The 15,958-nt window shown below is 41.4% G+C and overlaps 1 protein-coding gene across 1 annotated transcript in view; it reads right to left on the bottom strand.

The window, feature by feature from the left end:
* FAM81A (family with sequence similarity 81 member A) overlaps nt 1-15,958 on the bottom strand; it is a 66,195-nt gene that overhangs the window by 11,945 nt on the left and 38,292 nt on the right. Inside the window, exons 3-4 of the mRNA XM_064267472.1 lie at nt 12,350-12,479; nt 9,815-9,921 (exon numbers count right to left, since the gene is read on the bottom strand). Of these exons, the coding sequence (XP_064123542.1) occupies nt 9,815-9,921; nt 12,350-12,479 (237 nt within the window). The remainder of the gene's footprint in view (nt 1-9,814; nt 9,922-12,349; nt 12,480-15,958) is intronic.

The raw sequence follows: 15,958 nt of genomic DNA on the forward strand, positions 1-15,958 counted from the left end.
TTCAACCGTTTGAAGTGTCTAGACTTCATTTTGTATTTATTCTATTGGAATGTGTTGAACTTCCTAAATCTGAGATTCCTCTTTCATGAATTCTGGAAAACTCTCTGCCATTATCTTTTCAGATATTGCTTCTCCCCTATTCTCTCTTTATCCCCTCATAGAATTCTGATTAGGCATGTGTTAGCCCTTCACACCTGCCTTTTTATATTCATTTTCTATTGCTGTCACAAATACTACAAATTGAGCAGCTTAAAACAGCACAAATTTATTATCTCACAGTTCTGTAAGCCAGAAATCCAGAAGCCTTGGCTGGGCTCTGCTCAGCCTATCACAAGGCCAAAATCAAGGTGCGAGCAGGGATGTATTCCTTACTAGGGGTCCTGAGGGAGAATCCACCACCAGGCTCATTCAGGGATTATCCAAATTCAGTTCCTTGCTGCTGTAGGACTGAGGTCCCTGTTTCCTTGTTGGCTGTTGTTTTAGTTATCTAGTGCTGCTGTAACACAAGTACCACAAGCTGACGGCTTTAACAAACAGAAGTTTATTCTCTCACAGTCTAGGAGGCTAGAAGTCCAAATTCAGGGCGCCAGCTCTAGGGGAAGGCTTTCTCTCTCTGTCGATTCTTTGGGAAGCCCCTTGTTATCAATCTTCCCCTGGTCTGAGAACTTCTCCACACAGAAACGCCAGGTCCAAAAGACCCGCTCTGCTTCCGGCACTGCTTTCTTGGTGGTATGAGGTCCCCATGTCCCTCTGCTCACTTCTTTTATATCTCAAAAGAGATTGACTTAATATGAAAACATTCTGCATCCCACTTTGAAATGTGGCATCTTGGGTCTTAAATGCTAACAAGCGGCCATCTAAGATGCATCAATTGGTCTCACCCACCTGGACCAAAGGAGAATGAAGAACACCAAGGTCATACGATAACTAAGAGCCCAAGAGACAGAAAGGGCCACATGAACCAGAGACCTACATCATCCTGAGACCAGAAGAACTAGTTGGTGCCCGGCCACAATCGATGACTGCCCTGACAGGGAGCACAATAGAGAACCCCTGAGGGAGCAGGAGATCAGTGGGATGCAGACCCCAAATTCTCATAAAAAGACCAAACTTAATGGTCTGACTGTGACTAGAGGATTCCCGGCAGTCATGGTCCCCAAACCTTCTGTTGGCCCAGGACAGGAACCATCCCCGAAGACAACTCATCAGACATGAAAGGGACTGGACAGAGGGTAGGAGAGAGATGCTGATGAAGAGTGAGCTACTTGTATCAGGTGGACACTTGAGACTGTGTTGGCATCTCCTGTCTGGAGGGGGAATGGGAAGATAGAGAGAGTTGGAAGCTGGCAAAATTTTCATGAAAGGAGAGACTGGAAGGGCTGACTCATTAGGGGGAGAGCAAGTGGGAGTAAGGAGTAAGATGTATATAAATTTATATGTGACAGACTGACTTGATTTGTAAACGTTCACTTGAAGCTCAATAAAAGTTAATAAAAAAAAAAGAGATTGACTTAAGAAAGATACAACCTAATCTTGTAGATTGAGTCCTGCCTCATTAATGTAACTGCTGATAATCCTACCTCATTAAGAGCATAGAGGTAGGATTTATAACACACAGGAAAATCACATCAGGTGACAAAATGGTGGACAATCACACAATATTGGGAATCATGGCCTAGCCAAGTTGACACACAATTCAATCCCAGACAGCTGTTGACAAGAAGTGATTCTCAGCTTCTAAAAGCTGCCCACATTCCTTGGCTCACAGCCCCCTTCCTCCATTTTCAAAGCCAACAACAGCATGTTGAGTCCTTCTCACATGTTGAATCTCTCCTCTACTTCCCTCTCCTGCCCCCTCTCTCTGATCTCAGATGGGAAAGGCTCTCCACTTTTAAGAGCTCACATCCTAAGACTGGGACCACCCAGATAATCTAGGATACTCTCCCCATCTCAAGGTCTGTAACCCTAATCACCTCAGCAAAGTCCCTTTTGCCATGTAACATGACATATTTACGGGGATTAGAGTATGGACAACTTTAAGCAGGGTATTATTCTGCCTACCTATAGCTCTCAGTATATATCCTGAAGTACAGCCCTGTCAGTGATAGGATAATATCCATATGCCTACAAGGAAGACCAGTTAATACGACTATTATTCAAATTTACACACCAAGCACTAAGGCCAAAAATGAAGAAACTGAAGATTTTTACCAACTTCTGCAGTCTGAAATTGATCGATTATGCAATCAGGATGCATTGATAATTACTGCTGATTGGAATGCGGAAGTTTGGAAACAAAGAAGGATTGGTAGTTGGAAAATATGGCCTTGGTGATAGAAACCGTGCCAGAGATCAAATGACAGAATTTTGCAAAACCAACGACTTCATTGCACATACCTTTTTTCACTAACATAAACAGCGACTATACATGTGGATCTTGCCAGATGGAATATACAAGAATCAAATTGACTACATCTGCAGAAAGAGACTATGGAGGAGCTCAATATCATCAGTCATAACAAGGCCAGGGGCCGACTGCAGAACAGACCATCAATTGCTTCTATAAAAGTTAAAGCTGAAGCTGAAGAAAATTAGAACAAGTCCACGAGAGCCAAAGTACAAGCTTGAGTATATCCAACCTGAATTTAGAGACTATCTCAAGAATAAATTTGACACACTAAACACTGATGACTGAAGACCAGACAAGTTGTGGAATGACATCAAGGACATCATACATGAAAATGCCAAGAGGTCATCAAAAAGACAGGAAGGAAAGAAAAGACCAAAATGGATGTCAGAAAAGACTCTGAAACTTGCTTTTGAACATTGACTAGCTAAAGCAAATGGAAGATATGATGAAGTCAAAGAGCTAAACAGAAGATTTCAAACAGTGGCTCGAGAAGATGAAGTAAAGTATTACAATGACATATGCGAAGACCTGGAATTAGAAAACCAAAAGGGAAGAACACGCTCGGCATTTCTCAAGTTGAAAGAACTGCAGAAAAAATTCAAGCCTTGAGGTGCAATATTGAAGAATTCTACAGGAAAAATATTAAACAACACAGGAAGCATCAAAAGAAGATGGAAGGAATACACAGAGTGACTATACCAAAAAGAATTGGTCGACATTCAACTGTTTCAGGAGGCAGCATATGATCAGGAACCGATGGTACTGAAGGATGCAGTTCAAGCTGCACTGAAGGTGTTGGCGAAAAACAAGCCTCCGGGAATTGACAGAATACCAATTGAGATGTTTCAACAAATGGATGCAGTGCTAGAAGTGCTCACTCATCTAATGCCAAGAATTTGGAAGACAGCTACCTGGTAAACTGACTGGAAGAGATTCATATTTATGCCTAGTCCCAAGAAAGGTGATCCAAGCAAATGTGGAAATTATCAAACAATTTTTTTTTTATCATTAATGTCACACACAAGTAAAATTTTGCTGAAGATCATTCAAAAGTGGCTGCAACAGTACATTGACAGGGAGCTTCCAGAAATTCAAGCCAGATTCAGAAGACGACGTGGAACCAAGGATATCATTGCTGATGTCAGATGGATCCTGGCTTAAAGCAAAGAATACCAGAAAGATGTTTACCTGTGTTTTATTGACTGTACAAAGCATTCGACTGGGTGGATCATAACAAATTATGGATAACATTGCAAAGAATGGAGATTCCCAAACACTTAATTGTGCTCATAAGGAACTTGTACATAGATCAAGAGGGAGTCATTCGAACAGAACAAGGGGATACTGCATGGTTTAAAGTCAGGAAAGGTGTGAATCGGTTTGTATCCTTTCACCATACCTATGCAATCTTTATGCTGAACAAATAATCCGAGAAACTGGACTATATGAAGAAGAATGGGGCATCAGGATTAGAGGAAGACCAATTAACAACCTGCATTATGCAGATGATAAACCTTGCTTGCGGAAAGTGAACAGGACTTGAAGCACTTACTGATGAAGATCAGAGACCACAGTCTTCAGTATGGATTACACCTCAACATAAAGAAAACAAAAATCCTCACAATTGGACCAAAAAGCAACATCATGATAAATGGAGAGAAGGCTGAAGTTGTCAGGGATTTCATTTTACTTGAATCCACAATCCATGCCCATGGAAGCAGCAGTTAAGAAATCAAAAGACGCATTGGGCAAATCTGTGTCAAAAGACTTCCTTAAAGTTTTGAAAAGCAAAGATGTCACCTTGAAGACTAAGGTGCACCTGACCCAAACCATGGTGTTTTCCATCATCTCATATGCATGGGAAAGCTGGATGATGAATAAGAAAGACCAAGGAAGAGTTGACGCCTTTAAATTGTGGTGTTGGTGAAGAATATTGCATATACAATGGACTGCCAAAAGAATGAACAAATCTGTCTTGGAAGAAGTACAACCAGAAAGCTCCTTAGAAGCAAGGATGGCGAGATTTTGTTATCAGGAGGGGTCAGTCCCTGGAGAAGGACATCGTGCTTGGTAAAGTAGAGGGTCAGTGAAAAAGAGGAAGATCCTCAATGAGATGGATGACACAGTGGCTGCAATCATGGGCATAATAACGATTGTGAGGTTGGCACAGGACTGGGCAGTGTTTCATTCCATTGTACACAGGGTCACTGTGAGTTGGAACCATCTCAACAGCACCTAACAACAACAACATAGCTCTTAATCTTTCTTTCATATTTTATAACTCCATCTCTTGGTACTGCAATCCAGGTAATTTCTTCATCTCCCTCTCCCAGTTCACGAATCCTCTCTTCAACTGTATACAATCTGTTGTTTAATCCTTCTATTCAGCTTCTATTTTCAATTATTATAATTTTCTAGAAGGTCTGTTTAGTTCTTTTTTAATTATGCCTGGTCATTCTTTACAATCTCCTTTTCCTTGGTCACACTTTCAAAACGTGTATGTACATATATATCTACATGCACACACACACATATTTATTTTATCCAATAATTCCATATCTGCAGTCTTTAGAAGTCTGATTCTGCTTTTTGTTGTTTCTTCTGCTTCTATCACTTATGTGGCTTGTTTCCTTATATGCTTTGCAATATCCGATTATACATTCATGTGCCTTGGAACTCTATCTGTGGAAAGACTTGAAGACTAAGGATTTGCATTTGCTTCTCCCAGCGACCTGGATTGCTGTTATTATTAGGTGTTGCGGAGTCAGTTCCAGCTCATAGTGACCCTGTGTACAACAGAATGAAACACTGCCCAGTCCTGCACCATCCTCACAATCATTATTATGCTTGAGCCCATCATTGTAGCCACTGTGTCAATCCATCTCGTTGCAGGTCTTCCTCTTTTTCACCGACCTTCTATATTACCAAGCATGAAATCCTTCTCTAGGGACTGGTCCCTCCTGTTAACGTGTCCAAAGCGTGTGAGACAAAGTCTCGCCATCCTTGCTTCTAAGGAGCATTCTGGCTGTACTTATTCCAAGACAGATTTGTTCATTCTTCTGGCAGTCCATGTTATATTCAATATTCTTTGCCAGTGCCACAATTCAAAGGCATCAATTCTTCTTTGGTCTTTCTTATTCGTTGTCCAGCTTTCCCATGCATATGACGTGATTGAAAACACCATAGCTTGGGTTAGGCATGTCTTAGTCCTCAAGGTGACATCTTTGCTTTTTTTTTTTAACACTTTAAAAAGGTCTTTTGCAGCAGATTTGCCCAACGCAATATGTCATTTGATTTCTTGACTACTGCTTCCATGGGTGTTGATTATGGATCCAAGCAAAATGAAATCCTTGACAACTTCAATTTTCTCTCCATTTATCATGATGTTGCTTATTGGTCTAGCTGTGAGGATTTTTATTCTCTTTATGGTTTATGTTGAGATGTAATCCATACTGAAGGCTGTGGTCTCTGACCTTCATCGGTAAGTGCTTCAAGTCCTGTTCACTTTTAGCAAGCAAGGTTGTGTCATCTGCATAAAGCAAATTGGTAATGAGTCTTCCTCCAATCCTGATGCCCCATTCTTCTTCATATAGTCCAGCTTTTTGGATTATTTGCTCAGTATACAGATTGAATAGGTATGGTGAAATCATACAATCCTGATGTACACTTTTCCTGACTTTAAGACACGCTGTATCCTCTTGTTCTGTTCAACTGACTGCCTCTAGATCTATGTATAGGTTCCTCATGAGCACAATTTAGTGTTCTGGAATTCCCATTCTTTGCAATGTTATCCATAATTTGTTATGATCTACACAATTTGTTATGATCCACCCAGTCGAATGCTTTGTACAGTCAGTAAAGCACAGGTAAACATCTTTCTGGTATTCTCTGCTTTCAGCCAGGGTCCATCTGACATCAGCAATGATGTCCCTGGTTGCATGTCCTCTTCTGAGTCTGGCTTGAATTCTGGCAGTTTCCTGTTGATGTACTGCTGCAGCCACTTTTGAATGATTTCCAGGAAATCATTACCTGTGTATGATATTAATGATACTGTTCGGTAATTCCGCATTTGGTTGGATCACCTTTCTTGGGACTAGGCATAAATATGGATCTCTTCCAGTCAGTTTTCCAGGTAGCTGTCTTCCATATTTCTCAGCATAGATGAGTGAGCACTTCCAGCACTGCATCCACTTGTTGAAACATCTCAATTGGTATTTTGTCAGTTCCTGGAGCCTTGTTTTTCACCAGTGACTTCAGTGCACCTTGGACCTCTTCCTTTAGTACCATTGGTTCCTGGTCATATGCTACCTCCTGAAACAGGTGAATGTTGACCAATTCTTTATGGTACAATTACTGTGTATTCCTTCCATCTTCTTTTGATACTTCCTGTGTTGTTTAATATTTTCCCTGTAGAATTCTTCTTGAATTTTTTCTTCAGTTCTTTCAGCTTGAAAGATGCCAAGCATATTCTTCCCTTTTGGTTTTCTAACTCCAGGTCTTTGCACATGTCATTATAATACTTTACTGTGACTTCTTAAGCCACCCCTTGAAATCTTCTGTTCAGCTTTCTGACTTCATTATTTCTTCCATTTGCTTTAGCTACTTGACGTTCAAAAGCAAGTTTCAGAGACTCTTCTGACATCCATTTGGGTCTTTTTTATCTTTGCTGTCTTTTTAATGTCCTCTTGCTTTCTTCATGTATGATGTCCTTCATGTCATCCTACAACATGTCTAGTGTTCAGTCATTAGTGTTCAATGCACTAAATCTATTCTTGAGATGGTCTCTAAATTCAGGTGGGATATACTCAAGGTCATACTTTGGCTCTCATGGACTTGTACTAATTTTCTTCAGCTTCAGCTTTAACTTGCATATGAGCAATTGATGGTCTGTTCCGCAGCAGGCCCCTGGCCTTTTTCTGACTGATGATATTGAGCTTTTCCATTGTCTCTTTCCACAGATTTGATTCCAGGGTATTCCATCTGGTGAGGTCCATATGTACCTTTGCTGTTTATGTTATTGAAAAATGGTATATTGTAATGAAGAAGTTGTCAGTCTTGCAAAATTCTTTCATGTGATCTCCGGCATGGTTTCTGTCACCGAGGCCATATTTTCCAACTACCAATCTTTCCAACTAGCCCCCTCGGGGTGCTACCAAATTAAGTAGATTACTCACTATGGTTGTCTTCAGGTCACTTGGATAATGTGAATTTTGGACCTAAATCCATATGACATCTGAGTTGTGGTCCTTAATTCTCAAAGAACACATTTTACGCCTTCACTCAGAGCTAAGATTTAGAAGGACCAGTTTTCTTATGATCTCTTTGTGGAATGGGCTTTTTCCTAGTTCAGCCACCTGGGGTATTATCTTTTCTATTTCCATTCTGACCTCTACCTTGCACAGGCCCAGATCTTGTCTCCTGCCCTCTGTGAACGTCCCTTGTGTCTAGACTTCTAGACTTTAAACCACAGGAAGAAAAGCAAATATGCTCATGTCTGTCAACATAGTAATCACTTCCTTGGGACTATCTCTGAAGGATATAATTCACAGAAGAAAAATGGTTGTGATGTTTATTTTCTTCCTGTGTGATGGAAGGAAGAGGATTGGAGAGCTCTTTCTGTACTTGGCAGGCTTGTAGGATCTATGAGAAATGGTGACATAACTCAATGATTATATAAATACAGATAGCAAGGGGAAAGGGTGTATGGGTTTCATAAGAGAATTCCTGATTAATAGGTAACAACCCTGAAATGACATTAAACAGGGAGGCAATGAAATGTAAGAACCAGGAGAATGATTAATTTGAACTTTCCACAAGCCTTTAACAAAGTTACAAAGTTCCATACTGAAATCATTTAATATAAATATATTAAGTCAAATTTATACCTATATCCATATCTATACTTTTCTGGTTACTTGGCAGGAAAATGCCAAGCTCATGAAGATTTGGAATAGGAAAAGTGTCCTGGCTTTGGGATCGAGCAGAAAAGCAGCAGATGAGCTTCACTGTAGGCAAGTACAAACTTAAAGTGTCACAATAACAAAAGGGGAAGTATAATAAACTATAGCACTTTCTCAAAATACTCTAGTCAGACCTCTCTCACTTAGACTAACACAACAAAATGTCCCCCTAACTGACCTTCCCATCTCCACTTCACACCCTTGTGATCCATTTTCTAACTACAATTGAAGACATTTAAAAAACAGTATATAAATCTGATTATATCACCCCATCTGCTTAAAATCTTCCAATGGCTTCCTATTATTCTAAGGAGGGAGACAATATTTCCTGGCCTACAGGGCCCCCGAAAGCCACCCCACCTCCTCTCCAGCCTCCTCTCCCACCATGTCACCCTCACTCTCTGTCCAGCCACCCTGGCCACATGTCAGTTTCTTGCATGCCATGTTCCCCCCACCACAGGCTATTCCATCCTGAATGTCTTGCCCACTCTATCCCTAGTGAATCCCATTCATCCCTCAGATCTCACTTCCAATGTCCCTCCTCAACAGGGCTCCACCAGCCCCTGTTATTCACTCAGAACTCCAATGTATCAGTTTTCTATTGCAGCTATGACAGATAACTGCAAGCTTGGTGGCTTAAAACAATACTGTTTTATTCTCTTACAGTTCTGGAGGCCAGAAGTCTGCGATCAGTTGCACTGGGCTAATGTCAATGTATTGGCTGGGCTGCTTCCTTCTGGAGGCTCTAGAAAAGAATCCATTGCCTTGTCTTTTCTGGCTTCTAGAGGCTACCTACATTCCTTGGCTCATGGCCCCTTCCTCCCTCTTCAAAGCGCATCCTTCAGTCTCTGCCTCCTCTATCATCACATGGCCTTGTCCCTGACCTCTCACCTCCCACTTAGAAGGACCCTTACGGTCATATAGGGACGACCCAGATAAACCAGGACCATAACCACTTCTTAAGCTTGTTAATCACGTCTGCAAAGTTCCTTTTGCCACATAAGGTAACATATTAACAGACTCTGAAGACTGGGACTTGGAGATCTTTGGGGGACCATTATTCAGCCTACCACAGCTGTGTTGGTAACAACATGTCATAAACTTTTTTGAGTCGCTATTTAATTCAGGTTCATCAGCTCCCTAGACTGTAACCTCCACAAGGATAAGAAGAGAGTCTATTTGTGTTCATTCCTGGAGCCTCGGCACCTGGGCGGGTGCTCAGTAAATGTATATTGAACGAATGGATGGATTATGATCCAGCCACCAGAAACAATAACAAAGAAGGTAAAGCGACAACACGTGACTGGAAACTTTTCCTTTTAATGTGCGTTTTTATTTTCAGTCTGCGCAATAAACAAAAATCAAGAGGAGTAAAAATACAGTAATGAATAAGTTCATGACGAAGTTCAACCAACAAAATTTTAAAAAATAAGTTAGTACTTACTTGGTATCCAGAAGCTGAAGCTGGTGGTTACTATCCCTGTGGGACAGCTTCAGCTTGGTGCTTTGCTCTGATATTGACAAGTCCACTCTGTTCAAAAGCTGAGAAATCTGGAAAAAGAAACCTCCCATGTAAAAAAAAAAAAAAAATCACATCTAAATCCTTCAGATGTGATTTCAGAAAACATTTAGTAAGCTATATTCTAGTCAATGGCAGTAAAGATTCAATCTAACTTAATAAACTCATTTACGACTTTGCCTCATCTTTCCCCTTCCATTTTTTTTCAAACAGTCCCCTCAAAAATCAAGACCAGTAGCCCTGCCAGAATATTCATCACGTACTGAGCACTGAGCAGTTCTCTGATGACCAAGCCCAGATCCTGCCTAGGTCACTACTTCCACCAGCTGGTATAAAATACAGTCATTTTTACCTTGGAATCTCTACCATTAATGTGGCCGCTAGTCACAGAGAATAGAATTCTCATTGCTTACAAAATCCATTAACGTCACAGATTTACCTCAGTATCAAGTCAGGTCACAGAAAATACAATTTGTGGATGACATTCCTCCCGCTATTTTCTCCCATTACCCACCTACTTCCCTTATCTTTTCACTAAAAGTTAATATAGAAACATGTCTTGTGTGAAATGTCTATGTTTTCTTACTTAACGACTCATGGAACAAGAATGTGTCAGACCCAAAGCAAAGAGTAAGTATGTCTCTCCTGATGGATTTCTATATGGATTTTACTTGGCCTGGCTGTCAGGCAGTTCAAGATTTCCTTAGCCTCAATTTTCTGAGGTAATTATTCTGTCCTTATTCATGTATTAAAAAAAAAAAAAAAAGTAGATTTGTCTTTTACTCTTTTTTTCATGGCTTTATAATATGTGTTTTTCACATAAGTAGCTTCGGGTCTTTATTGGAGCTAATTAGGATATAAATATTTTTAACCCAATCAGTTGCCCCTATTTTACTGGAATGTTGTTGTCAGTCGCCATTGAATCCATTCCAACTTGTGGCGACCCCAGGTGTGCAGAGCAGAACTGCTCCACAGGGTTTTCAAGGAAGTGACCTTTTGGAAGCAGATCACCAGGCCTTTCTTGGAGGCGCCTCTGGGTGGGTCCGAGCCATCAACCTTTCAAGTAGTAATTGAGCGCTTAACCGTTCACAACCGTTCACGCTTAACCCAGAGACTCCTTTTACTGGAATAGTCTCTCTTTAAATCAAGAGTAGCAACTTAGACAGATACGGTGGGGAAAAGTAAGACAGGCCCTGGAATGGCAAAAGAAGCCGTGGTGGAGCAGTGGTTAAGCACCCTGCTGCTAGCCAAAAGGTTGGCGGTTCAAACCTCCAGTTGTTCTGAGGGAGAAAAATGTGGCAGTCTGCTTCTGTAAACATTACAGCCTTGGAAACCCTATGGGGGCAGTTTTGCTCTTCTATAGGGTCATTAAGTTGGAATCAACTCAATGGCAAAGAGTTTGGTTTTTTTGTTTGTTTTAGTCTTACAGCAAAGAAAAAGTTGTAAGTGGCTCAGAACAAGTTGTAAAATGCCAATGGTTTTGCTTTGTGAAATTATAAATTTCAAGGTAGAATGCCCTAAAATTAGTTAGCTAACCTACCTTCTATCTTTGTCCTAGTTTTGCCCCACATAAAAACTATGTGCTGACAACTAGGTGGTGCCCGGTTACCATTACCAACTGCTCTGACAGGAATCACAGTAGAGGGTGCCGGACAGAGCTGGAGAAGAATGTAGAACAAAATTCTAACTCACACACACACACAAAAAAGACCAGACTTACTGGTCTGACAAGACTGGAGAAACTCCAAGAGTATGGCCCCCAAACTCCCTTTTATCTCAGTAATGAAGTCACTCCTGGCATTCACCGTTCAGCCAAAGATGAGACAGGCCCATAAAACAACATGAGACTAAAGGGGCACCGCAGCCCAGGGACAAGGACGAGAAGGCATGAGGGGACAGAACAGCTGGTAACGGAGAACGCAAGGTCGAGAAGGGGAGAGTGTTGACATGTCGTGGGGGTGGCAACCAATGTCACAAAACAATATATGTGTTAATTATTTAATGATAAGCTAATTTTCTCTGTAAACCCTCATCTAAAATACAATTTAAAAAAAAAAGACTGTGCTGAGGCAATGTGTAAGATGAGTCCCAGTGACTATAACTATTTCCAGAACCAAAACTTGGGACAAGTAGCACGTAAAAGAATGTTGATCACTGCTGTGCAAGAGGTAGGGTTGGAGCCAGAACTGAGAATTTCTGAAATACGTTCATCATTTTAGGAATGAGAGGAAAGAATCTTTAGAAGTAAAACTGTACCAAAAAGTCTTGGAGGTGTGGTTGCCATACTTCTGAAGGGACACTCCAGAAATAGAGGGAAGGAAGACGTAAAGAAAAGAGATTTGCAAAAACCCATGCTGGGTGCCCCAGCTGGTTTCGCCTGTAAGAAATAATCAACACCATGTTATTCTTAGCCAAGAACAAGTTACCAGCTTTTAAAAGGCTACCAGAAGCAGATCATACCTGTCCCTCTGCATCTTTAATTTTTGTTTCCAAGATGAGTTTTGCAGCTTGTTGTTCCTTGTTCAAGTGCTGAAGCCCCTCATAGGTCGATTTGTGCTCTGCAGAGAGTCTGGCTATGCTGGCGTCACATCTGTCCAGACAAATACCAACACGAATTCTTGTTAAGGTTTAAAAACACACACCAAAGCTTTCTTATGTACTATAAAATGCAAGACCGCGCTAGAAGAAACTACACTATCAATCATTCTTTTCAACAGATGTTCCAATGTATTCAGATAGCTGCCCTCATTATGGTTTTTAAGTTAAACCACAGGGATAGTACCTAATAAGACTAGAGACGTACCATCAAAGTGGCAAAGGCTTTACTGTGCTCACGAGTACAAAACTGTATATGCAATGTGAGTTCAATTACAGAAGGCACATACAGCGTGCCAGATGTGGTCTGTTGCTCTTCAGTACCATCTGTGCCCTTGCAAGTTCCAGGCCTCCTTGGATTTTGGAGACAACTTCTACCACATTTGAAAGTACTACTCCAAACCATAGACCAAATAACCGTAGGGCTGCATGCTTGAGTAAAGCCCAGAGTAGGGTCAGGTTCTAAGCTGGTCCAAGCTGCAGTGGAAGCTGCTCTGCCCCTTGGGTCTTATGACTTAGCAGATCCAGTGGTGCTCAAAGAATCTAGGGCAGATAAGCTGTGTATGGAGCCTCTGTCAACCCCTGATAGGAGAGTCACCAAATTCCTCTTTCGAGAATAGCTGCTAGCATGCTATTGGGCTGAAGTAGAGACTGAATGCTTAAGCATGAGACATTAAGTGACCATCCAGTCTGAGTAGTCGCTCATGAATGCCAAGCCATAAGGGTGGGCATGTGAGCAGCACTCCATCTTTAAGGGGAAGGCATATACAGAGGCCAGGCTTGAGCAGCTTCTAAAGGCAAAAGTTACATAAGCCCAGACTCGCGTGGCATCTAATCCTACCACTGTGCCAGCTCTCTTTCAGTTCACACCTATGGCTTCTTGAGGAGTTCTCAGTGATCATTGAGAAAGGAAAAGTCAGGCCTGAATTACACATGGTCCTAGCCGATATACTGGTGCCATCTGGAAGAAGACTGCTGAAGCTTACAGGCCCATTGAGGGGTATCCTTAAAGCATACTAAGAAAGGGAAACCCTCAGAGTTGGCAGAATTTCAAACAGTGTATCTGGGGGTTCATTTTGCCTAGAAGAAGAGATAGCCAGACAATCATGGGAAGTTGGCTAATGGCCAAGGACTTGAAAAAAGAAAAAATATTAGAGGACTGGTGACAAAGGGAAGAGGTATATATATGGATCACTCAGGTATCACTGAGTATTTGTGCTCCTTATGAATGCTCAGCAAAGGGTATTCACTGCAAAATAGGCTCCCGATAATGTGAGCGAGATGACACATTCAATGTATGTCAGTCACCTCTTTTTCAACCGCCCCAGTCATTGCTCAAAGGGCCCATGTATCAAATGGCCATGGCAGCAGGACTCAACACAAAAGACTTCCTTTTACTGAAGCTGATCTGGCTACCATCACTGCTCAGTGCCTAACTGTCAATGGCAAAGCAAAGCTAAGCCCCTATCCAATGTGGCACCATGCCCAGGTAGACCAGCTCACTGCCTGGTGCCGGGTTGTTTGTGTTGAACCCCTACTATCATGAAGGAGGCAGCATTCCTTGCCTCAGCACCTCTTCCAGAACCACCATTTATGGACTTAATGGTATAATACCTTACTCACCATGGTGATATCCCTCACGATATTGCTTATGATCAAGGAACTAGTTTTACACCAGAAGAAGTAAGACAGTGGACACACAGTTATGGGATTCACTGTTCTCACCATATACTTCCTCACTCAGAAGCACTGCACTGGTGAAATGGTGGAATGGCGTCTTAATAACTCAGTTATGGGCTGCCAGGTGACTACACACTGCAAGGATGGGGCATTGTCTATAAGAGGTAGTATATGCTCTGTATAAACACCAGAATATGGTGGTGATTTCTTCCATAGTCAGAAACATGGATCCAGGAACTAAGGAGTGGCTACTGGCGCTATTATCTCTAATGATCCATTTGTAAAATATTTGCTTCTCTTCCTTGCAGCTTTGGACTCTGCTGGTTTCCTAGGGGTAATGCTTTCACCAGAGGTCAACAATGGTTCCAAAAAACTGGAAGTTGTGACTGCCATCTGGCCGCTTTGGGTTCCTTAGGCACAAAATGGGAAGTTACTGTACCGGCTAGGGTGACTGATGATAATCATGAAGGAGAAACAGAGATGCTGCTCACCAATGGGAACAAAAAGTGTATATGAAATTTTCTTAGTACTTCCATGCCAAGTAGTGAAAGTTAAAGGAAGGTAACAGTAAGCCAATACACGTAAGACCTCAATGACTCAGACCCTTCAGGAATGATGGTTTGAGTCATCCCACTGTATATTGAAACTCCAGAACTGTCTAGGGTTTTCACTGAAGTATGGGACAAAGAGTGGATAGCAGAAGAAAGAAGTTCTAAGAAAGAGGCCCTTATTCTCTCCCGGCAGTGGTAAGCAGACACATGGGCAGTAACTTCTAGGCACGCTCCTGTAGATCACTTACGTCAGTGCTATAGGCACTGATTCTCGGACTTCCTATTTTCCTGAAAGCCAGTGCAGTTCTTCTTACATTTGCTCTCCCAAATCTTCCAATGGTTTTGCAAATCTTTGGGTTTTTTTTTTTTTTTTGTATTAAATCCCTTCCTGTTAAAATACGTAGAGTGGTTTCTGTTTTCCTGACCAAACCCTGATATAGATAATCATTAGGAGTTTCCAAGAGAACATGCAAAATATTAAGCAACTATCCCTGGATCATGTGTAATTTTTATTTTCTTTTTCATGTTTTTTCTAAATAATACCCTTTTCTACGATAGGTTTAAACTAGCCAAACCCATTGCCACTGAGTCAATTCTGACTCATAGCAATCCTATATGACAGAGTAGAACTTCCCCATAGGGTTTCCAAGGAGCGGCCAGTAGATTAGAATTGCCAACCTTTTGGTTAGCAGCCGAGCTCTTAACTACTGCGCCACCAGAGCTCCAACAACAAGTATATATAATTTTCATGGTAAAAAAAGAAACAATTACACAAAATATTTTAATTAACACCCATATTAAGAAAAAAGTATTATAATTTTATGGAACAGACAGTGCCCTACCATCTCTGCCCAAGCCTCTCATGAAACAGAAATGAGGCTGGGGAAAAAGGAAGCCAGGCTGGAGAGGGGTGGGATGGAGTTGGTTCATGCAAGAGAGGTCAGGTATACCTAGCAGAAGTCGAGAAGCTATAATTGGAGCCCCCTACAATTCAGTCAATAAATGTTTATAGAGTGCCTACCTATGTGTCAAATACTATTAGACAAAGTGGGGATACGGCAGGAATATGTTCTCTCCAACGCTAACACCACACTGTCTAGAGATTTTAACAGCATGCTTATACCAACACTATCAAAATGTTCTTCAGCTTATACGTATATTTTTCTATTATTTATGGGGATTACATTTGACATTTTGTTCTGGTTATTTTCCCGACTGACTCAGACAAATAAGTGCAGAAGAT

The sequence above is a fragment of the Loxodonta africana genome, chromosome 13, assembly GCF_030014295.1.
Source record: "Loxodonta africana isolate mLoxAfr1 chromosome 13, mLoxAfr1.hap2, whole genome shotgun sequence".
In the NCBI taxonomy this organism is placed as follows: domain Eukaryota; kingdom Metazoa; phylum Chordata; class Mammalia; order Proboscidea; family Elephantidae; genus Loxodonta; species Loxodonta africana.